The sequence below is a fragment of the Acinonyx jubatus genome, chromosome A2, assembly GCF_027475565.1.
Source record: "Acinonyx jubatus isolate Ajub_Pintada_27869175 chromosome A2, VMU_Ajub_asm_v1.0, whole genome shotgun sequence".
NCBI lineage: Eukaryota > Metazoa > Chordata > Mammalia > Carnivora > Felidae > Acinonyx > Acinonyx jubatus.
In genome coordinates, this window is record NC_069383.1 from 71,875,827 (window position 1) to 71,900,814 (window position 24,988).

Sequence of the window (24,988 nt, forward strand, 5' to 3'; positions counted from 1 at the left end):
TCAATTTGCAGGTTTCTTCTTTCTATGGAGTTGACTTTATGGTTTTTTGAACTTACAAAACAACTATTTTGTATTGGAACTGGACTCAGCAGAAGTATCAGCTCAGTATTGTCTAGCTACCCCTGTTTTCTCTCTCTTGATTCTGGGTAGATTGACTCGCATGGTGACTTAAAATACACTTATCGAATATTTGCCTCTGCTACCATTCTCTGCCCTCTAAGAGAACAGATATGTTTTTATGATTTCCTCATTTGTTTTAGCGCTAAAGTAGCGTTTCCTTTTTCCCATAATAGCATATAGTTGGCATAACAGAGTGATGCTGTTACCTCATTCTCTCTGCCTTTCATTGAGACAAAATGCATTAACAGTTTAAAGAACGGTTGGGTAAGAAGTGCTTGCTGTAGGACTGACTGTGAAAGAAGTTTAAATTCTATTGTTTAATGTCCATTTCAGGAATTCATCTTGAATATGAACACAGTAGTATACAGGCACCCCATATTCCCATTAGGACATCCAGAAAGCTTATTTGGGGCCTAGCTAATAGTATACCAATTTTGTGCTGTCATGTGCTATCATATGGTAGTAGTGTGTTTCCATATATACAGGTTTTACTGTTTGCTCTGTTTTAAATATTTACTGTAGTGCAAGTCATATCTTGTAAACTTGCCCAATTTGGGGGATTCCCATTTAGCTTGTAAAACATTTTCTGATTAATGCATGCAAAGATATTAACTCATAGATCCAGATGGCCACACATATATAGATAGACGCTGAAACCAGATTAGTAGAAACTCTGAGGATGAACAGGAAGATGATGAACCACAAAACTTTCTTATGAACACACTTTATGCTGTAAAGAATCAAGTGATTTCATAAATAAAAGAGGTTGACTTTGCATTCACTTGTCAGGTTATGGTAGCTTTAAACTTAACAACATGAACACAAAGAGATTTCCCTGCTTTAGAATTACAATTTGACATTTCAGTTGACCCTTGAATAACACGGGTTTGAATGCGCACACCCACTTGTATGCAGGTTTTTTTTCTGATATAGTACTGTAAATGTATCTTCTCTTCCTTATGATTTTTTAAATTACATTTTCTTTAGCTTACTTTATTTTAAAAATACAGTATGTAATACATATAACATAGAAAATATGTGTTAACCAGCTGTTTGTGTTCTCAGTGAGGCCTCCGGTGAACAGTAGACTATTGGAAGTTAAGTTTTGGGGGAATCAAAAGTTACACATGGATTTTTGACTGCAGGGAGGTCAGCACCCCTAAAAACTCTGCATTGTGCAAGGGTCCACTTTACTGTGCATGTCCCCTTTTCAGCAATAGGTGGTGGGGTTGCTTAATTGAGGGTTCCAGGAGAACATATCTCTGAGCATTGGATTCAGCCTTTAAATTAAACTTTGTGTTATTTTTAAATACTTCTCCTTGCCTCCTCATTTCCTCTTACCCCACTGAGTCCTTTCCTGTTCTAGGTTACATATTCCTATTTGCGATGAACTTATCCCTGTGTCTTCTGCCTTTCTCTGCTTTTTCTCCACAAAATGTTTCTGTAGTCAGACCAGGAGCCTCAAATGGGAATCCTGAAAGGAAGTCGCATGGTTCCTTGGGAGAGATGAACTAGTCTGTTCTGGGGCTGCCCAGTGCAGCCCAGTGGACATGCTCATGGAGGGACCATTTAAGGTAAATTTTCTCCCAGCAAGTCAGGACTGGTGCAGTCACCTAGAGGAAACTACTATTGTTTATATGCTTGACCTTAATTCATTTTGTCCAATATATAAGACATATTTGAGGTCAGATGTTGATGTTTCAGAATCATTTAACCTTTCTAAGATATGTATAAATGTCTTAAGGCTGTTTTTGTTTTCTGTTGTTGTTGTGTTTTTTTGTTTCTTTGTTTTTGCTAGTAATAAAAGCCCAACCCAATGTTACTAACATAACTAATAAATCCAAGGGTATATCAGGCACAGGTAGGGCCAGTACTTAACCAAAGTCTCTTGCCTGTCATTTCTCTGCTCTGGCTCTTTTCCCTGCTGGCTGCATCCTATGGTGTGCTCACTAAAGTGGTGGCAATGACAGCCATTGGCAGCTGCGGGCTTATATGTTGCTGGTTTGGTAATCTCAGATAAAGAGAGTTCTACCCTCCCAGAAGTTACAGTTAAAGTCCTGGGACTGATTCACACGGTCCTGTCCATCCCTGAATCAATCATTATCACTCTCTTTGTCCAGGGTAGGTTTACATGCCATGCTGCACTCATCCCCCCAAAACCATATTGCCTGAGTAGGAGTGGTTCCTCAAAAAAATGAGGATATGGTTTATAGAAGAGATAATAGGTGTTGGAAAGGCAGACATCACAGATGTCTACTGTAATAGCACGTAGAAAGAATTTGCTTTGATGTGATATATAAAGTTTCATGTTATATTTATAGAATTTATTTGGAATTAATACACAGCCATACGTCATTACTTATGATTTTATATGTCAGTCTTCTCTCCCCTGGCTACATAGTAAGGCTCTTACAGACAGTACCTATCTTAGATGTTTTGTAGTCTCTAAAACTTAGTACCGCACCTGCACGTGGTAGGTACTCATAAATGTTTATGGATGCTGCTGAAATGGCAAGCTCCTTCTGGAAGCATGCTGATTATGGTTGGTGGCAAATACCTCTGGAGTTACACCATTCAGTGTTGGTTTAGAACAAGTGCACACGCAGTCCATATTTAATGAGCAAAAGGAGAACACCCTGGTAAGGATCCAGTAGTGTAGGGCAAGTGGGATGCGTGAACATAAATTGGGTCCATGCAAGAAGCTATAGGCACAGAGTGTGCTTCATGGACAATAGAGAAAAGGAGATAAAAAAGAATACTTCTCAATTCCAAAGACTGGCTGTAGTTCAAAAAATTTTGTTTAAGGCCCTTAGGCAGCTGTGCCAGACATCTCTCAGCTCTTGAACTATTTGATGTCCAAACATTCAAGAGTATGAAAAAAAAAGTGACAGGAAAAAAAAATCCTCCTAGAACTTCCTGTGACAGGTCAAAGTTTAATCACAGCAAATAATGCAGATTTCCCTTTTATTATAACCACAACAGAAAGGCAGGGCTTGTGTTTACAAAGCATGTTGTTTGGGAGACCTTTGTAAATTGTAATCTTTGGAAATCCCAAACCTATTGGATGTAATCCCATCCATTAGATGAAGGCAACTTGCCTATGCAGTAGATCCAGAATAGCAAGTTAAATGGAAAACATGAACAGGAAGCAGTCATTAAGAATTACAATGGGTAGGATGCAGAGTTAATTCACGGAGGTATTTTGTTATGAGATAATTACATCACTAGGACAGCTGGAAGGCTGAGAGCTGTGCTGGGACCGCAGTGCTTGCTCTCTGCCCTGCAGCTGAGGGGTCAGGACAATAGAGACTGGGAGAGAACTTGCTTTATGGGATAGTTAGGGGCTTTGGCTGACTTAATTGTGAAATGGTAATGACCTATCTGCCTTTTTTGGATTGCCTTTTGCATAGCTAAACTGGATTCAAAAATTTAGTAAATGCCGAGAACCACTTTTCACTTCTACTTTTTGAATATTCGCTTGGATCACATTAAGCACAGCTCTAATGGATACATATTGAATGGTAGTTTTCATTTCCTCTAAAAGTCATCTGAGATATTTTGCTCATATTCAGCACAGTGTGAATATATTTCTCTTATGGAACTACAGCATGTAATAGTTGAAATGGTATTTTTGTCAGTTTACTGAATAGCAAAAAAAAAAAAAAAGTTCTAGAAAGTCTTAAGATGTTGGTCAACACAAGAAATCATACAGTTGAAGTTATTTTCCAGTGTTTATGTTCAAATGTTCAGACCTGTCTGGCTCTTTTGTTTTGCAAGTGTAGGGGTTATAGGCAGCCCGGCCACATTCCTCATTGATTTATATAAATATATTACAGATTGTTAACCTCCTGCCAAATACCAGGGATTTCAGTTCTTGTTTAGCTCAGTTGCTTTATGTGAGACTTATTTGTTATATTAAAACATCTATGTTCTCTTTATTGCCCACCACAGTGACTATTATTTATTTGATTTGGGGTAATTCCAGAGGGAGTCATTGTAGACAAAAAAGCATCATAAATATTATGTTCTAAAATTCCTAAGATGAATACAGGCTTTTCCTGCTATTTGGAAGTAGATTGTTCCTATGAAACCTTCTGTAGGCTGAAGTGGTGTAAAGTGAAGAAGCAATTACCATTAATTTATATGGAAAATTTTTTGTGTTCCCAGACCCAAAAAATAACCTCTCCTTGGCTTTTCTGATACTATGGGACACATCTTGCTCATGGGTGCACAGAATAAATCGAGAAAAAGCACAGATGCTCTCAGAAACAATTCAAAGCTATGGTGGCTTGATGCCTAGAGGCTGAGTATAGTTGTGAGGACAGAGGTTGGGGGTGCCACCTCTCACTGTTTGGGGTGCATGCTGTCTCTGTAAAGGCTCACTACAAAACAAATATTGAATGCTATTTTCACTTTTCTCCTTTTTTCCTAAAAGTGAAAATCCTCGGGGCGCCTGGGTGGCTCAGTCAGTTAAGCATCCGACTTTGGCTCAGGTCATGATCTCACGGTTTGTGAGCTCAAGCCCCACTTCAGGTGAGCTGGAGCCCCAATCCAGGCTCTGCACTCTCCCTCTCTCTCTCTCTCTCTCTCTGCACCTGGTGGGATTCTTTCTCTCCCACTCTCTCTCTCTCTGCCCCTTGCTCACTCATGCTCTCTCTGTCTCTCTCATAAATACATACATACATACATACATACATACATACATACATACATAAAATACATTTTAAAAGTATTTTTCAAAAAGAAGAAATTGCTGAAAGCAGCAGGAGGATAAAAGAAAAGGGTAGCAGCACTGCCCAAACAGGAGGTTGTTCAAGAAGAGGAAGAGACAATACATGAAGACAGTGAGTGAGGTATTGAGTTGGTATCTGAGGTTTCAGAAGAGGAAATTCTTCAGGTCCAGTTCCTGACTTACCTGAAGGAATTACAGTGGCATATACAATTCCCGAAAAGTAAGGAGATTCTGTACCTGAGGTGACTGTGGGAGATTCTGGTGAAAGCTCGGAAGACCTCTTGGCCAAGATGAAGAATTTGTAGATAATGGACTGACCTGTGTTTTTCCTGAGTTTAAGCCTATGCAACATTAATACATACTCTTTACAAAATTGTTATACTTTTTGAAGATACTATGTTACTTGTTGCTTTCTCCTTTCAACTAAATCAGTAACTTTTGTCACTTTCTCCCTTCGACTAAATTAGTTACTCTCCTAAAACCCATGTTTCATTCTAGTTAAGAAAAACGTGAAAACTTAGCCACTGAAATGTTTTGGCCTCTTGGGAGGGGTGGGAAGTAAGGACCAATTTGATGCTATATTTCTTTTCTTTCCAGTAATTCTGCGTGGTCTGTTTCCTGAGGCCATGGACAGTAAGTAGTATGTGGTTCTCAAATATAGGGGAAAAGGACAGGAGGTACAACCTGTTGATTAGAGCTAGCAGGCATCTACTCATTGTATTTAGAATCATGCTCTATAAGAAAACTATCCACTACCATTGACTTGGCCAACAGTGAAAATTTATAGTACTAACCTGCAAAATAAAAATATCCTCTCAAATGTTACCTGATGAAATATAAGCTGAAATGTAGCCATTAGAAAATTTTGTAAACCGTGAATTATATATTCAAAACAAGACAAAGGCAAATAAAAGGAAGCTTTCTTCATGGGTAAACAGATAAAGGTACTTTCCGAAGTACAAATTATTCTATTTCTGCACTGACCAAGGAAAAGAAATAATTGCATCTGTGGAAAAATGTATCTGGAGTCACTGTACTTTATTGAAGCACAAAGAATAAATTTAGGCTAAGATCATCTAGATTATACCCATTATATGGGCTACCTTCTGAATACTGCATTTTAATTTGATTCTCTAGATAATTAGATAGTTGTATTTGGGGCATAAAAGAGACCTAAATTTCCCCAGCAATGACTGGCATATATTTATTCACTGGAAGGGTATCATTTACCCTGATCATGACCATTACATTATAAATTGATAAACTGGTTGTCTCTGAAGTTGCATACAAATAATAAAAGCTTGGAGAGCCTTGGTTACATAAATTCCCCGTGGTTTGGAAACCAATAAAAAATATGCATATGTAACCATTATCAGTAGGATGTTAACGTGCTATGCTAATCTTGTATTTTGATGATTTTTTGCTTTGAAGATACAAATGTCCGAATTGTATCTCTAGAGAAGGGGTGCCTAGGTGGCTCAGTTGGTTGAATGCTTCTGACTCTTTTCTTTTTTTATTTTAAATGTATTTATTTTGAGAAAGAGGTGCAGAGAGAGGAGAGAGAAAATCCCAAGCAGGTTCCACACTATAAGCACAGAGCCTGATCCTGTGCTCAAACTCAAACCGTAAGGTCATGACCTGAGCCGAAGTCAAGAGTGGGATACAACAGACTGAGCCACCCGGGCACCCCTGAGTGTTCTGCTCAGGTCACGATCCCAGGGTTGTGGCATCAAGCTCCACATTGGGCTCTGTGCTGATCATGGAGCCTACTTGGAATTCTCTCTCTCCCTCTGCCCCTCTACCCTGCCCTCTAAAGAAAGAAAGAGAGAGAGGGAGAGAGAGAGAGAAAAAGAAAGAAAGGAGGAAGGAAGGAAGGAAGGAAGGAAGGAAGGAAGGAAGGAAGGAAGGGGAAGAAAGAAAGAAAGAAAGAAAGAAAGAAAGAAAGAAAGAAAGAAAGAAAGAAAGAAAGAAAGAAAGAAAGAAAGAAAGAAAGAAAGAAAGAAAGAAAGAAAGAAAGAAAGAAAGAAAGAAAGAAAGAAAGAAAGAAAGAAAGAAAGAAAGAAAGAAAGAAAGAAAGAAAGAAAGAAAGAAAGAAAGAAAGAAAGAAAGAAAGAAAGAAAGAAAGAAAGAAACTCTAGGGAAGAAATGTTAGTACAAAATGAAAAATGCGATTTCCACTTATAAAATAAGGTTCTAAAAGTTGATTTCAGAAAGTGCCCCCACCCAAAAAATAATAGCACCTTAAGAAATAAAAAGAATTATCTCCTTGAACCAGCATGAGCCTTCTTACCTAACACCATTCTTTACCTAGTCGAGAATACATTAAGAAGATACATTAAAATTTATACAAGAATGGTAAACACTATGCAGTGTCACATGTGTCTCTTTAACATTCCACATTTTAGCAATTGCCAATTAAAATTAGTGCCTTTTCTCCATGGCTTATGATTTACAGCAGTTGGCAGTGGCTTCCATGATTTCACCTTAGCCTAGCTCTCACATGTGGAGTCCCAATCACTGCAGGTGCCATCAGTGAGTCTTTGTATCTTGAAGAGAGTGATACAACATTGAGGAAAATAAGTTGGGTGGGTTAGATGTTATTCTTGAATTGTGTCATACGAAGAGTGTTTGAAAACATGGTTTCAGTAAAATGAAGCAACATAACATACTGCCGCGGCTGTTAGGTAACTGACAACGGTTTGGAAGCGGGTGATCGTTGGTTCAGCAGTGTTTTATGATCGTTTTATTCTCCAGTTATGTCCTTGTCAATTACAGATTATAAGCACAGTAAGAACTGGACTTACTAAGATCAGTGTTGACCTGAGGCAGTGATAAGCAATGTATTTTTTTTTTCATGAAGGAAATGTATTCATTATAGTGGAAAGCATTTTTAAAGTGATGTTTAAGGAGCACAGCTATAGTGGTGCAGTTCCCATGTTTGTGTTTGAATTTAGTACATCATTGTGGTTTTATTGTATTACAAAAATAGAAGCAGGGGTGCCTGGGTGGCTCAGTCAGTTGAGCGTCTGACTCTTGATCTTAGCTCAAGTCATGATCTACAGTTCATGAGATTGAGCCCCAAATTGGGCTCTGCACTGACAGGGCTGAGCCTGCTTGGGACTCTCTTTGCGCCACCCCCTCCCCCCCCCCCCAATCAGGAGCTCGTTCTCTATCTCTCTCTCTCTCTCAAAATAAATAAGTAAGCATTTTTTTGAAAAGAAAAAAAATAGAAAACATATAGAAAGAAGCTTCTTTTTCTTCTTCAAAAGGAAGGAAAAAGTAAAGCTGGAAAAGTATGTGGGATTAATGGAGAGAAGATGGTTCAAAGGAACCTATGAATAAATGGTAGTTGCCTCACATTACCAAACGGAAAGGGTTGTTTTGATAAACTTCCCAGGTGTCGGATTCATGCATGATAGCAAGTATATTGGTCATAGTATGACACTCATATGATTAATGGCCTTATCTTTAATAAATTTATTAGGAGTTTTTACTTTATCAGAATAATTTTTTAGAATAAGTCACATCAGTGACTTTAAGAAGACTTTAGAATTTCAAGAAAACAAAAAAATCACGTGTAGAAGTAGGTGACTAAAACTTAGAAATCAGAATACTTAAAAGTAGATAAATGTGAGAAGAAATTCAGTTGATCTTAACTGATTTTAGTGGAGTTGTAGAACTCATCCCAAATTGCGTATAATTAAAAAGTAGTGCAGATCTGGCTGTGAAATAAGTGTGGTTGGTGATGGTTGTGTTCATCCCACCAGATTTAACTTCATTATAGTGTTCTTTAGTTTATTTTAAAGTTTAGTTTAGATTCACAGAGAAGTACCAAATATTGTGAAGGACCTGTTCAGCCCAGAAATGCAGTAGGGTGGCGTGCATTAAAAATTCAAGAGGTAGGATGCAAAGTAGATAATTGAGAGTCAACCCGGCATTTTAGTAATGGGTTATATGCACATTTATAGTTAGTTTCTTTGAAGGGCGTGTTTATTCCGTCTTTAAAAGTGAGAAGACTATGTATAGCATTTTGTTAGCCTTTTCTTAGTATTTATATTACATTCTTGTCAAATTTACAGCTTGTTTACAGGTGGTTTGTTTAATTATTCAAGCATGTGGTGAGCATCTCATCTGTCGGATAGTGTGTTATGTGTGGTTGAAAGTAAAGAAAAATTTGTCCCTGGGCTTAAAAATGCTTTTGACTACCAAAGGCTTTGCTTTTAAAACTTAAATTTTAAATTAGTTGTAGAATTTTATGGAAGATAGCGGATTTGCCCATCCAGACTTAATTATAATGTTTGTTCATCTGTATCATTTAATGATGATGTAGTTTACTAATGCTGTTTAAAATACCTCCTCTCTCCAAAAAAAAGAAAAAGTTAAAATTTCAGTTTTGATTAGTGTGATACTTGAAATTTTTAAACCAAGGATTTATGCCCTTTCCAGGGAAATGATTTGATTCCCCAGGATGAGAAGGCTCTCTTAGAAATAAACCATATTTCATCATCCTTATTTTCACAGGCATGATTGTAACACCTTAAATTCCAGGAAAATCTTCATCGCAGAGTGCAACATCTCCAAAGAATACTTAATCTGTCTCTTTAATAATTCTTGAACTGTGAGCTAAGAAGAACCATATTTTTCCTAGGCTGCAGTTTTTTAAACTATCTCTATTGGCAAGTACTACGTAAGGTCTTAACTAAGGAAACTCTCCAGGCAGACATTCCTATGCTCTAGTCATGTTGTTTTCTCTTTGCCGCTGTGGATTTTGTCATCACTTAATGAAGTGTTTCTCTCCTAAATTTCATATTGCAATTAAAGTATCAGATCCCATTAGGCATCCTTACATATTATTTGAAGGAATGATAAACGCTGCCCTCGGCCCCCCCCCCCCCGCCTTTTTTTTAAACCTGTTGTGCGATTGAGTTGCAGAATATGTTACTTCTTTGCTTATTGCTACCTACTTAATATCTTTCTTTTTTCTTTTAGGTTGTTTGATGTATGCACAGTGTCACGAACAGACAGAGAAACCAAACTAACATTAGTGTTTGAACATGTTGATCAAGACCTGACCACTTATTTGGATAAAGTCCCGGAGCCTGGAGTGCCCACTGAAACCATAAAGGTACCAAGAATCATCTGTCTGTTTGATTAAATAGTCACACTATTATAGCCTATTAAGCAGTCATATTCCTTCCATATGAAAATTGCCAGGAGGGCACCCAACTGGCTCAGTCAGTAGAGAATATGACTCTTGATCTTGGAGTAGTGAGTTCAAAGCCCACATTGAGCGTTAAGCTTACTTTAAAAAAATGCCAGGGGCGCCTGGGTGGCTTGGTCGGTTAAGCGTCCGACTTCGGCTCAGGTCATGATCTCACGGTCTGTGAGTTCAAGCCCCACGTCGGGGCTCTGTGCTGACAGCTCAGAGCCTGGAGCCTGTTTCAGATTCTATGTCTCCCTCTCTCTCTGCCCCTCCCCTGTTCATGCTCTGTCTCTCTCTGTCTCAAAAATAAATAAACGTTAAAAAAAAAATTGCCAGAATTAGAGCTTTTGGAACTCAATATATAGTTAAATATATCAACCAAGATGTTCATATAATGAGATATATTCTAATTCATTATTTTTAGGGTTCTGTGAAAAAACTGTTTTAGTTTTCATACATATTAAAATTATTGAAAAATATTTAAATATACATTATCTGGCCATAACCTTAGAAGGTGTATAGTGTTGTAAATGTAGCTCAGTCTTTTTCTGATGATTCACAGACTCTGAGGAATGTAATTTGAAACTTCACACATGAGCACATTGCATATTATAATTGTATACTGACTCCAGGATGTAACTTATACTATGTAAATCTGAAATACTGGCTTTTAGGCCCTCCTTTCTCCATTTTTCTTTCTCATTTATAAAACGTTTATAGGAAGCCTAAGTGCCAAGTACTGTCCTAAACCCTTGGGATTTAGGAATGATTTAAGACTCCTTACAGGTCAGCAGGCTACATGTGCTGTATTGACCAGACGTTCTTTCTTCCTTTAAGTCTAATGGAAAAACCTACTTAGAAAGTTTTGTTGGTCATACTTCTGTTCTGCCTAATGGAACTTTCCAGTAGATCTTTTAGATCTATGCACATCGTGTGCAGGTCTTCATGAAAGACCCTTCTGTTTATGTGAGTTAGGTGACTTCACTAAACAGACTCTTTACCTAATCATTCATTGTTGAGAAATGAATTCTGGAATTCAGCATTGTTTTAGATAGCAGGGAATAGCTGGAAATAGTTTCTCTTGTGTTTCAGTAATAGCCAGTTGGTATTGTCAGATACTGACACATTTAGAACTTTGACATATTGAATGATTTATTTCTTTGGTTTTAGATTGATAAAGAGTTTATGTTCCCATCTGCCTTTCATAAAAGAATATAATGCTCAGTAGTGCTCTCATTTCTTCCTCTACTTATCTGTTCTTGGTCCTCTTCTCCATACATGCACCCCTCTTTCCTCTGGACTTCTATTCCAGTTTTGTGGCTTCAGTTCTCTCCTTTGTAAGTTTGTCTAAAACCCCATGTTTAGCATGCAGGGCGTAGCCCCTTTTCATGGACGATATGTTCTGCCAAAATAGACTCTTAGTGTGGTTCATCATTTCCTACCTGTGTGGTCCTCCTGCTCAGTGCCATTTCTTTACTCCCCATCAATAACCATCTGCTTAAGTATCTGGCTCACCCCAGATAGTGTTTGACCAACTTTCACAGGTGGATATAACCTTATTTGTCAAACAGCACTAGTTCTACACATCTCCTCTTCTTTGTTATATTTTCTACCTTTAATTGTATTTGTATCCATATTTTAACTATTCATTCATCTTTGTATCCTGACAGTCCCTACACAATGATTTATACACATAAGTACTCAATAAATAAGACACATTGACAACCTTTCTTTAGATGTGATTATTTCAAAATTATTTTTAAGTGACTTCCAACAGCTTAAACTTATACTGTCAAAATAACCATCAGCTTCTTCTTATGCAGTTAGTTCTAAGTTCAAAATTAGTTTGAAGGGGGAGTCAATTTTTTTAAGCAGCAAAACAAGATAACCATATATGTATATATTATATCATAAATTACCACCTGCATAGGTAATTTGAGTTTCACATTAAATCCTCCTGGCATTAGAGGGTACTAAGTGGAATTGTTTGCTAAAGTATCATGTAGTTAAAGTGGTTGATAAACCAGACTGATGCGCTAAACTATGGTTTGATCAGGTAGGAGTAGAAACACAGTGGGTTAGGGGGAATTATTATTATTTTTTTAATGTTTATTTATTTTTGAGAGAGAGCAGGTGGGGGAGGGGCAGAGAGAGAGGAGGACAGAGAATCTGAAGTGGGCTCTGTGCTGACAGCAGAGAGTGCTGGGGCTCGAACTCATCAACTGTGAGATCATGACCTGAGCTGCAGTCAGATGCTTAACCCACTGACCTGGAGGGCACCCCTGAGGGAATTCTTAAGGGTGGGGTGCAGGGGCAGGTAGGGTAAGATGAGGAACAGGCAGAAAGGTGGCCACCAAAGTGAGGAGAGGAGAGGAAAGGAGTTTGGGGAGTATTTGAGCTAAGGTTGATGGGGGAAGATGGGAGGCAGGAAGGGGAGAGGGAAATAATACTTGTTACCAGAAGGTTTTGACAAATTGAACTGTTTTGTGGTTAATGATCTATCCATGCTTTCATAGTAAATTATGAAATATTGCAGTCAGTTAATGTGTATGTCAATGGTTAATTGAACATTTTTGCTAACTTAAAGGCTAGTCAAAAGACTTTTTGTCTTCATCTTTAGCTTTTGAAAATTTTCTGAACTATGCTATGCTAATCTGCTTTTCTTCCTTATCAATTATTAGAATGGTTTTTTTTTAATAATTTGAGTGTGAGTGATCTTTTAAGGCCATTATTTAAAACACAAGTAATCACTTAGAAGCGTTACAAAACTATCAATTGTATAATTTTAGGCCAAATATACAAATGATATAAAATTATTTTTAGTAAAGATGTGTACATTTGTTTTTGTGATTGACTTCTTTTTAAGAGTTGGTGTTCAGGGTAAACATCTGCTGAGTAAGAGGTTCTGAGTTGGGGTTCTGGTTAAATGAATTTTGGAAGGGCACAGCCAGAGAATAGAAATATTTCATTACTGTCTAGGCTTATTTATAGGAAGTCTCAATAACTAGACAACTAGATCAAGAGAATATTATTGCTCTGAAAAATCTATTGGGAACACAGTTGGATTCTTATGTGGGATGTTTGTTGTAATAAGAGTTTTTCTGAATATGCTGCTACAAATATTTATTGAATATTTATGGACAGTTTTGTGCTAGCATTTGGGGAACACAAAAGTGAATTAGGCATGAAGCTACTCTCAAGGACCTTATACTATAAAAGAAGAGATAAAGTGCACCCAGAAGCATGTGATACCCATTTTCTGTGGTTATTTCAATAGTTTAGGGAATGTTTTCAAGTAAACACACACACACACACACACACACACACACACACACACACACACACACTTGTGAATGAACACAGTATATAGCTGATTCTGTGTATTACGAAACCAAAATATTTTCTAGAATCTTCTTCAAAATCATAGATACCAGTATTGACATTGGCTTGCAAGTGTCAGAACATGCCAGATTGTAAACTATAAATATGCATAAAATCTTAACATGAAATAGATATAAAACAGAAAATCAAGAAAAGACCTCACATAAGATCATTTAGGCTAAGGGAACTTTCCTCAACTACCCCACTGTGTTTTCTGTGGCACTGTTTACCTGTTATTCACAAGTTCAGGATATTCTAGTGCCTGCTAAGGACATAAATTGCAGGAGGTAAACAGTACTTGGTTAAAACTGGAATGCTCCATGGTCTTTGACTAGATATTGTAGAGGTAAAATCTTTTTGTTCAGTATTTTTATCAACATGTTTGTTAGAAAAGAACCCATGATGGGCTTATTTGACCTGCTTTAATTAGATCACCTAATTTTTCTTTTTTATGTTTTATTATTTATTTCGAGAGAGAGAGAGCCCACAAGGTGGGGGAGGAGCAGAGAAGAGAGAAGGAGACAGAATCCCAAGCAGGCTCTGTGTGCTGTCAGCACAGAGCCCAACATGGGGTTCAAACTCACAAACTGTGAGATCATGACCTGAGCCGAAATCAGGAGTCAGATGCTTAACCGATGGAGCCACCCAGGCATCCCGATAATTTTTCAAATGCATTTAAATACCATTTGTTATTAAAAAATATAAAAGCCAGTAAAGCATCCCTGAAGTCCTAAGTATTTGTGAAGGTTGGTGGTTGGGTGAACTCACTGGCATAAGCCTGCAATTATTGTGTGGTGGTCATGTGAGACTTTGGCAAAGTAGGTGAAGGGTACAGGCCTGAACTGAAAATTGCCATTGAGAGGCTCATGAGAATAAAATAAAATCATTAGTGGTTCTTTCCAACATTTTAAAGTGTATCTTATTCTAAAAAAAATAAATAAATGCATACATACATCCTATGCATATTTCATCTTGACGTCTTTATCATCTCTTCTTGATTTTCTAAGGTACATCCATTCATGTTGATAATGACATTTGTATAGAGGAGCCTGCTGACTGCTGCGCCCAGAAATCAACAAATAATGACATTTTGCTTCATAGACTTAACCATTGCCGTATTTTGTTTTCCTATTTCTACTTGAGAATGTTACCTTTTGATTTACTTTATTATGGAGGAATTTAGTGCCATCTTTATTTTTATATGAGATTTGGTATTGTCTTCTTGGGTTTGCTGCTTAAATTTACCAGTCAATAATTGATACCTTATTGATTGTCCTTTTTTTTTTTTTTAGGGTTCATGATACATTTAGAGTTTCTGTGCTTATATAGCACTTTTCATTTGTGAGGGCTTTATGAGAAAATAGGGCTTCCAGATTTTTTTCCCCCTCTTTTCATGCCTTTATCTGCCACTCTGAGAGGGGATCAGAAAGAAGCTGTAAATAAAATCCCTCTCTTGTTCCAGGTAAAATCTGCTTTATGAAGCCTTTAAAATGGAATGCCCTTAGGGCGCCTGGGTGGCTCAGTAAGTTGAGTACCCAACTCTTGGTTTCAGCTCAGGTCATGATCCTAGGGTCTTGGGACTGAGCTCCACATTGGGCTCTGTGCTGAGCATGGAGCCTCCTTAAGATTCTCTTTCTCTTTCCCTTTGTCTCTCCCCAGCTCATGAGCACTCTCTCTCTCTCAAAAAACAGAACAAAAACCATACACACACACACACACACACACACACACACACACACACACACACACACATAAAATGGAATGCCCTCTTTTACTGAACTTGGTACATAGGCTTAACTATAATAGTACAATATATTTCCTCCTGTATGACCTGGCTTCTCAACATCTTATAAACTCTTTAAGAACTTAGTATCATTGTTTGGACATTCTGTGCATGTAACATATCTGATGAAATTGGCAATATAATTTCACAAGTATAAATTCGAGGCACTGAAAGATTAGTCAGAAAAGATCAGTTGCCTCTCCAAAATAAAATGGGGTTCTTTTAGCTGAAGACCATATGGCCCCTTTGTATGACTCAATCTTGGAGTAAAAAATTATATTTTATTTATGTATTTCTATGATAAATGAATTCTGTAGAGCTTGAGAAGGCCAAAAAGCTCAAGGTTTATGTGTCTGTGTGGGTCATTTTCTCTTTGAATTAGATTTCATTTTATCTTCAATTGAATGTTTCTTACAGATTTCTGTTGGTTGTAATCTTTTCACTAGGAGATAAAATATACTATTAGGTTTATTTTACAAAACCCAGACTTCAGAGACTGACGCGCACTCTTAATAGCACCTGTTTTGTGCCTCTGGGAAATCTCTGTTTTCATGAATAATATCTGCTTGCAGTAAACAGTGGCTCTGGTGTCAGTACGGGATGCCCAGGGCCAATTCATCTTTCTCCATCTGACATAATGCAAAGTGACTGATGGGTCCCCCTCCAACTGCAGATGAGGAAAGTCTCCCAGACCCTTCTCTCCTCTCACCCCTAAAGGAATCAAGCCATCACCCCTCTCAGCTCCTGGTGGTCTCCACTTTGCCTGAATTATGAGCAGGTGATTTGTCTCATCTTTGCAGGACACAGAGCAAATTAACATGAAAATATCGCTTCTCAGAAAACAAGGCAGGCTTGAATGCCCTGTCGCTGCTGGTCATTAGCCATCTGCCACCGACACTCATACTCTGTTTATCACATTTGAAATTCAGAGCAGATGTTGCATAATAAGGTGATCCCAAAAACAAGGCAAGAAATTCAAAGAACACATACTCCACAATAACGATAAGGATCCTGGAAGGACATTTTTTTTTCCATCTAATATCATGGCTGGACTAATTGAATAGACCATGTTTTTTAAAACACACATGCACACACACACACATCTGTCCTAGTGTTTAATGCTGCTTTTTGTACTAACATGAAATAATTTTAAAAGAAAATGCATATGTGAAAGATGCCTGAGAGGACTGTTTAATAAAATTAATTTTAATAAGCAAAGCAGAATGTCATCGTAAGACTAGTTCTTCTGCAAAGGACCTCAAAGGCCGGTCATGCTGGTGTTGACTTTTACTCTAGGATGGGCCTCAACTTACAGCAATTTAAGTTTAAATAGTTCATTCCTGTAGTACAGTTGGATTGCTCAGGGCTCATGGCTCTCCAGTGCTGTTTCCCAGACAGTTAATTTTCTTCTTAGTACTCAATATCTTATGTTCCCTATACTCTTTCCCTCTGCCCCTATCCCCCCACCACCCACTGTCCCCACCACTCCCACTGTCACCCACACCCTGACTCCCCACACACTTAGCTTTCCTGGGTTCTGCATAGCTCTGCCCCCACCCCCTCTTCTGTCCCTGGCTTTGGGCTCTTTCCAGTCTGAGCCCTAGGAGTCTTTCATTTTAGTTCCACTATCCTTCCACACTGATGTAGTATTTTACAGGACTGGCTATTACCATGTTTCATCTAATCAATGTAAGCACATTCTAGACCCTTATGCCTTATAAAAAGTACATCATTCATAATATATTAACCATGGTACGTGGAGGCATTCTTTTCTTTTTCTTTTTTTTTTTTTTTAAACAACAGGCATCTGGACTTTCATCAGAAATATAACCTAGATTATAGTTTTTGGGGTTTTTTCCTGTAGAAAGTCAGCTTTGAATATAGTCTTTTGACTCAAAAGAAATGTTTTCTCCACACAAACCACACCCTTACATATGTATGTGCTGCCCCTACACACACACACACACACACACACACACACACACACACACACACAGAATTTGGGATATTCTTAAGAGGAACAGCAGCACTATTGCTCTCAGAAAGAGTTAAGCAGCCAGTCCAAGTGGAGTAGCAGAGTGGCACCACAGTCGGCCATTGACTCCAGTATGAGAGATCATCAGAAGGAAGTGAGTCAACACTGAGTTTTGCCCAAATTTAGGGGGAAATGTGGAGTGTAAGAGCTGTAAGTGTGTGGTAACTTTCAATACTTCTTCAGAGAGAACATACTTAGATAATCTAGATTTTGAGGACTCTCCCAGGACCAAATGCTTAGGCAATTTCCCAAGCCTTGTAGTAGCTGAAAATATCAGAAGAAAAAGGACAGAATTATGCAAATACATGATTATCTAAAACTATGTAATAACAGACTATAACAGAATTATTTAGTGGTTTGGATTTTTTTTTTTTTTTTGCCTAACAGGAAATAGGGGTTAAAAAAAAAAAGCTAGTGTCTTTATAAAGGTACTGTAAGACTGACACAGTAAAATAAATAATACTGACTCACTAAAGTAAGCATGTGACACTTTGATCAAACTAATAACAGGTAAGTTGGAATGTCTTTAGAAAATGCTTCTTCACCTTAGGCATTGAATCTGTTTATAGAGCCCATTAAAAAGTTGCAGGCAGTGTATACCCAGTCTGTATCACCATGGTGACACATAGCAAAGTGATGCTGTGCATAGAAGAGGGATATTCCTCATCTAAATTTAGTATGTGCCTAAGCTCCCTGGTTATAGTCTTTTTTCTGGCTCTCTTCCTCTAAATGTTGGAACATTCAAGGCTTCTCCCTCAGCCCTCTTTTCTTCACTGTCTATACTTTCTGGTTAGGTGATGTCACTCAGCCCAGACTTCAGATATCATATACCCTGTAGCCTGACCTCTCCCTCGAGCCCTAAATACATTATAGTCAGTCAGCCATTTGATATCTCATCACCAAAAGATTGCCCAAGAATTCTCTTCCCAATTGAAGCCTTCCCCATCTGCTTCATTATTTGAACCCCAAACCTAGGCATTATTCTTAACTTCTTGCTTTCCTTCACAATCTTCATTTAATCCAATCTAATCTTCATCCACGTACTTTTGGCTTTATCCCCAAAAGATATCCCTGGTCCAACTAGTTTTCAGTATCTTTATTGCTAAAGCTCTAGTCAAACCCATCAAACCAGCTTCCTAACTCAACATGTTGTCTTCTAATCCTGCCTACTATATAGATCATCTTCTGTATAAGACTCAGAGGGACTTTACTAGAACATGAATCAAAGTGTTACTCCCCTACTGAAAACTTTTGTCCAGTGGTTTCCTATGACCTGTAGAATAAAAGTCCTACATAATCTAGGGCTCTTTCTTCCTACACCTGCCAAATTCCAATCTGCCTCTACCCTACTCCTGGTTCACTGTTCTTTAGCCACACCTGCTTTCTTTCTGTTCTTCCCCCATCCTTCCAGCTCAGTGTATGTACTGACTGTTCATGCTGTTTGGAATGTTCCACGCCTCTCCCTCCCACATTGTCCTATTTTATCTTCTTCATAACACTTAACTGAAATTATGTCATTCATTTTTTTATGGGTGTTTATCTTTCTCAACTAGAAGGTAAAAGCTTTGAAGTCAGGACTCTGGTTTATTGTACTTATCCCCAGTACCAGCCAGTACTAGTACAGTATTCTACTGTCTAGAATATAAGGGATACCCAGTAAACACAAGTTGGTAACTATACTCCGGTGTTTACCTTATCAACCCTCTAATTCTGAAATGTAGGAATCAGTATTCCTGCTGTATAAGTGCGTAAATTGTACTTCCTCAAGGATAGATTTTATAAGTAAATATGCATACACACATGTATAGAAAAATAAGCTGATGTGATATGTCCTATCTCCACACATCCACTTTTGCTTTCACATTCAGCTATTTATGGTGGGGAGCAACATTGGGATTATCCATATTGTAACTAAGGATTTGCTTTATCGGCTTGGTTTACACATAGTCTAAAACCAATAACTGATCTCCACTAGAACTATAAAGCATTTTCTCAGTTCATATAGTACTGACTTAACAAAATTCCAGATATTATCCTCTTTCAATGTTGGATTCTGCTAAATATGTTTTATGTGAAAACTGGGAAACGAAGTCAAATGAAGACAATGATTGATGCTATGAATCCTCGACCCTATTCTTGTCTCCCAGGGATATATATCTAAAAGATAATTCAATAGTTACGCATTTTTTTTTAATTTGAAGATAAGCTTTCCATAAAGATATCCTCAGCACTGTGTGCAAAAGTTCTTCCCCATCCCCACTGGAAAAAGTAGCAACTTTGAAGAGTTAAGTTACTTTTAAAAATCTAATTAAAAATACTCTCCTATTCTTATTCATTTGGATTTGTATCATTCTTATCCAGAAATCTCAGATACTCATATGCATTATGGAGTTTGGAAGTTAAGAAAGTACCATTCTTTGGGGCGCCTGGGTGACCCAGTCGGTTAAGCGTCTGACTTCAACTCAGGTCATGATCTCGCAGTTCATGAGTTTGAGCCCCATGTCATGCTCTGTGCTGATAGCTCAGAGCCTGGAGACTGCTTCGGATTCTGAGTCTCCCTGTCTCTCTTGTCTTTCCCCTGCTCACACTGTGTATCTTTCTGTCTCTCAAAAAATGAATAAATGTTCAAAAAAATTTTTTAATTAAAAAAAGAAAGTACCATTCTTCTAGAGCATTTGCTAACAATTTACAGTTGCTTTATTTTAAATTAGTGAAAGGCCTGTATAAAAGGAATCCATGAGTTATCTAAGGTGGTATTTTATTTCTCATTCCTAAGCAAGGTGGAAAGGACTAATCAGTCCTCTCACTGCACTTAAAAAACTCATTTTGGCTCTAGTAAATATTTGTTGAATGAATAAGTGCTTTCACAAACACTTCTGTCATGAAAACTTGAAAGCCCCATATAGAGGGGCAGTCATAAGAATCAAATATCTCCAGTGTATGAAATATTGTTATGATTCTGTCATTCTGCTCTTTCTCTTCCTCACCATCATTCTGAAAGAACAAAATTCTCCAAAAAGATTTACTTCAATGGAATATCAAATAAGGAGAGTTTGACCTGAATTTGGACTTATCTATCTAAATCAGGGCCTAATGCCAAGCATCTGGATCCTGTGACACTTGAAATCTTAGGAAGTGAAAGATAATTCCTTGAATATTAGAAATAATCAAGTATAAATCTACTATCTAAAAACTCTGGCTAGTACCATACAATGGTAAGCCTAATTTAGATGCCTGAAAAATACACTAAACCCAACAAATTTTGAAAAATATAAGTTCCATCTAATAAAGGGTTAATGGCATTAGGTAAGCATGATGCTCCATGTCTCCAAGTGTGTTCATGAATCACCTACAGAACCACTGTCCCAGGGTGCTCATTTAAAACAATAGTCCTGGGGCGCCTGGGTGGCTCAGTTGGTTAAGCGGCCGACTTTGGCTCAGGTCATGATCTCGCGGTCCATGGGTTGAGCCCCGCATCGGGCTCTGTGCTGACAGCTCAGAGCCTGGAGCCTGTTTCAGATTCTGTGTCTCCCTCTCTCTGACCCTCCCCTGTTCATGCTCTGTCTCTCCCTGTCTCTCCCTGTCTCAAAAATACATAAAACGTTAAAAATAAATAAAACAATAGTCCTGCCCTAACCAATTCCCCAACCTAATCTCGGGAGAGAGTTTCTAACAAGTACCCTCTGGTGATGCTTAGGGACAACTATACAGTTTAAAAAATACACTCCTACAGTGTGACATAGGTCAGTACTGGAATGGGGAATGGAGGACATTCTGAGATGACTCAAACCTCTGGAGTATTTGCTTGATGTGCATGGGTAACCCCAGCCACCAGAAGGTTCAGATCTAAGTCCAGGTGAAGTCAGGTGTGGCATTTTAACTAAAGTCGCCCATACACACAACACTAGTTTTATTTTTTTTTAAGTTCATTTATTTATTTTGAGAGAGAGAACAAGTAGGGGAGGGGCAGAGAGAGAGAGAGAGAGAGAGAGAGAGAGAGGGAATCCCAAGCAGGCTCCATGTTGTTGTCAGTGCAGAGCCCGACGCAGGGCTCAAACTCACAAACCATGAGATCATGACCTGAGCCGAAGTTGGACTCTTAACCACCTGAGCCACCCAAACACCCCCACAACACCTGTTTCAAAACCGAGGTTTTATTCCTTAAGATGTCCTATTGACAAATGCTAACTCACTAATATACATTAAAGAGAAGACAATTAGGAATATATGAGAATTCTAACTAGAAGTTCTTAAGCCAGCCTGAAATCTTAACTCTTTAAAAAAAAATGTTAATGACACATCATGATTTGACCTTGAAAGATGCTTTTTGTTTCATTTCACTTATGTTTTCACAGTTCTCTGTGGTCTTAAATTAGTGAACAATTACTGGACTTGCAAGTGTCCCTGGTACAGAATTCCAAACTCTGTTTTATAGACAAGGAACCAAAGCCATGTGAAAGTTAGGTGGATGATAACTTTTTAACACCGACACCAGTGCCAGAAGCACAGTGTTCACGTACTATCTTGGAAGCCCATGTATTAGAAGCAATGAGCGCTCAGAATTTCTCCCAACTGTCACTCTAAGCTTTTAACAAATATAAGCTACTAGCTTTGTTTTTTATATTTACCACTGCTCTCTGCTGTCCCTAACCATACTTGTTCATTTTTCCTTTCTTGGACAAAACCAAAGAAATATTTATCATTCTATTCTAGTATAGTCATACCACTTTTAGATTGGAAAGCTAAAACAACAAAGCAGGAAATTGGGGACCACAGGGCATAGGAAATTGCATTATGATTTAAGTTTGGGAACTGCGACATTAAAGGTTAATTAAGTCTTCATTGAGCAATCAGATATTGATTGATCTGGAAATAGTTATCCCCAGTTTAAGATATTCTTTGGATATGGTCTGTATGAAACGAACACTTGAAGTGCTCCTTGTTGCCATTTTAATTTCACTTATATGTCACTTTTTAATGTTCAAATCTGGAACTGAGGAATTCACATCACCCATAGCTGAAGACCTGAAGTGTTTGTGGAGACTGATTTGGTGTAAAGGCTGTAGGCAAGGGCCTTGCCTCCCTCTGCCCCCTCCTATGAAAATATATTCCTGTCAGCAAGATGGGGAACAAGAAGAGGAAGAAATAAGTTGGTGGTAACAAGAGAAAAATTAATTGAATAGGTCCCCAGGAAAAAGGAGAAATTTATAACCCTCGATAAACCCCCAATGGTAGCTCTTTAAAAAGCATGTGATTATGTTGAATATAAATATCTGAAATGCTCTTATTCCCCCATTATGTGTATTACCCCAATCATGGCAGTTTATCTTGTAAACCTAAGTTCTTTAACACTTCATCCAGATATTAAAGGTTGGTTGATTCATGTCTTCAGTGAAAAACTATATGAATGCCAATAAATGACACAGAAGGGCAAAAATACTGGTTAAGTTTTATCTTTAATATCATCTGTTCTAAATGTGGCTACTGTACTAATGGCCCTTGATATGCATCTCATCATTGCTGTAAGGCCTTGATTGAAAACACTTCAGAACTGGGAAGAAAGTGAAATATAAATTACATTAGAGTGAATTAAGAAAAGAGTTGCATTTTGGTATCGTCCCAAGCAGAGAGATTTATGAAAGCATCACACACCGAGAGAAAGGACTTCTTTCCTTTTCTGTTTCAATTCTACCGTCACTTTCACCACCACGGTTTCTCAGGACCTTCTTACTTTATTTATCACTAAGTTCCATAATTAACATATGGTTCATGTTATTGATTTCTCAGGTTTCAAAGTAAAATAAATTGAGCTTTCTTCCACATTTAGAATATACAGTTTTTTTAAGGAACTCTAAACAAAGACACGCATTATTTGTAAGTCAGAGAGCAGCTGCCAGAAAACAGAAAATTAGGAATGGAGTCATGGGTGAAATAATGGAGATACTGTTCAGAGGTAACCCTTTGTACAGCAGGAAATTTTCCTTAGAAAAGAGACAGCTGAGTTTGCTTGTAAATTTTGCTAGAAACAGGCCTGATTTAGTAACATTTAGTGCTGGTTAGGAGGCTGAAGACAGCACTTTCAGCTTCAGATACCAAGCAAGTGCCCTCTTTTATGGTTTTGTATAAAGTCTAAACACTTTATAGTTTGAAAAGGCATGTGTGTATAGGGAGTCGCTATTAATTTTTTAATGAATAGAATAATGCATAAGCAAATACCAGATCCAGGAGTAGAGTTTTCTAAGCAAAACACTGTGGACATTATCACAAAGGAAACAATTCATAGATTAGACTATAAAAGTTTTAAATTTAAATAAATACATTAAATTAAAAGGCAAATTAAGTATTTACAAAAATATGACATAGGTTTGGTGTCCTTAACATATAAAAAGCTTTTATAATCCAATAAGAAAATTACCCAATTTAGATATGGGTAAGATATGAACAGAAGTCACAAAGAAATACACACACACACACACACACACACAAAAGAAATACATATACACAGGATGGCTGAACGATAGGTAGGGGAAATATTCAGCCTTACAGATAATCAGAGAAATACACAGTAAAATCAGAATGTACTATGATTAAATAAATTATGAACATCTATCTAACAGAATTATTTATGTAAAAAAATCATATTTTTAAGAATAATTGCCTAAAACGAGACAAGCTCCAAACTGTTTATATGATATGATCTTAATTTTGAAATCCATGTCAAGTACACGTATAGACAACTAGAAGGAAATCTACTAAAATACTAATAGTGTGTATCTCTGTTGAGATATTATGGGTTGTTTACATTTATGGTCTGAAGTGAGCAGTCGACTGCTTTTGCCCTACAGAAATAGAAATTTCATATGATTTAACCTCTAATATTCTTATAATCTGACAAAAGCATGTTTTAACATTCATTTTTATGGGGAATACACTCTATGACAGAGACGTTGAAAGTTCTTACATCTGAATCTTTTCTTTATATCCCAACATGAGTATTAACAACATAGTATCGTTTCCTTTGCTGTTAAGCAACACAGTAAGACAGATTTCATAAAATAATCAGTGTATACATAAAAAAAATTTAGTACATGCTTATTGATGCTGATACTGATAAAATGGTAAATGTAAGACTTACTGATACCATTGTTATTATCTCCTTTAATCTTATTGTCATTTTACCATTGAATAGTGTAATTGGGCTATGGAGGAATTTCACTTGATTATAAATGGAAGTAATTACTGGTGAGTAGTAAACCCTATAGAATAAAATTACAGGCCATATTTGCTACATGGAAGGCATAGGTGTGTGTTTCTTTAATGCACATTAAATGTTTTCACTATTTTTTACTTAAAATCAACTGTTAGTCTTGTTAAAATGAGCTCATAACAATTACATTATATAGTGAAGCAAAGGTTTTTTCAGACTTTGTGTTATTGTCTACCTGCTAAAAAAAGAAAAAAAAAAAAAAGAACACTTCTTTCAAACTCTGGATTGCCTATACAGGGAGATTACCACGAACAGGTAAGATATTAACCTATTTGCAAAATTAGTTTAATGTAGGGCTATCTGATGTCTTTGCAGTTTTTCCTGAAGTAAGATACTGAATATGGGACTCAGTGCTAACAGTTGTCTTTGCAACATGTAATTGCCCTTAAAATAACAAATAACTCCTCTATCTACTCAAGACAGCCTATATTTCTTCAAAGTTAAAGGAGGGGGAAAAGGGAGAAAGG

The 24,988-nt window shown here is 37.4% G+C and overlaps 1 protein-coding gene across 4 annotated transcripts in view; it reads left to right on the forward strand.

Annotated features, from left to right (window-relative positions):
- CDK6 (cyclin dependent kinase 6) overlaps nt 1-24,988 on the forward strand; it is a 256,288-nt gene that overhangs the window by 60,019 nt on the left and 171,281 nt on the right. For all 4 annotated transcript variants that reach the window (XM_027071885.2, XM_053218457.1, XM_027071884.2 and 1 more), the window contains exon 3: nt 9,842-9,977. In XM_027071885.2, the coding sequence (XP_026927686.1) occupies nt 9,842-9,977 (136 nt within the window). The remainder of the gene's footprint in view (nt 1-9,841; nt 9,978-24,988) is intronic.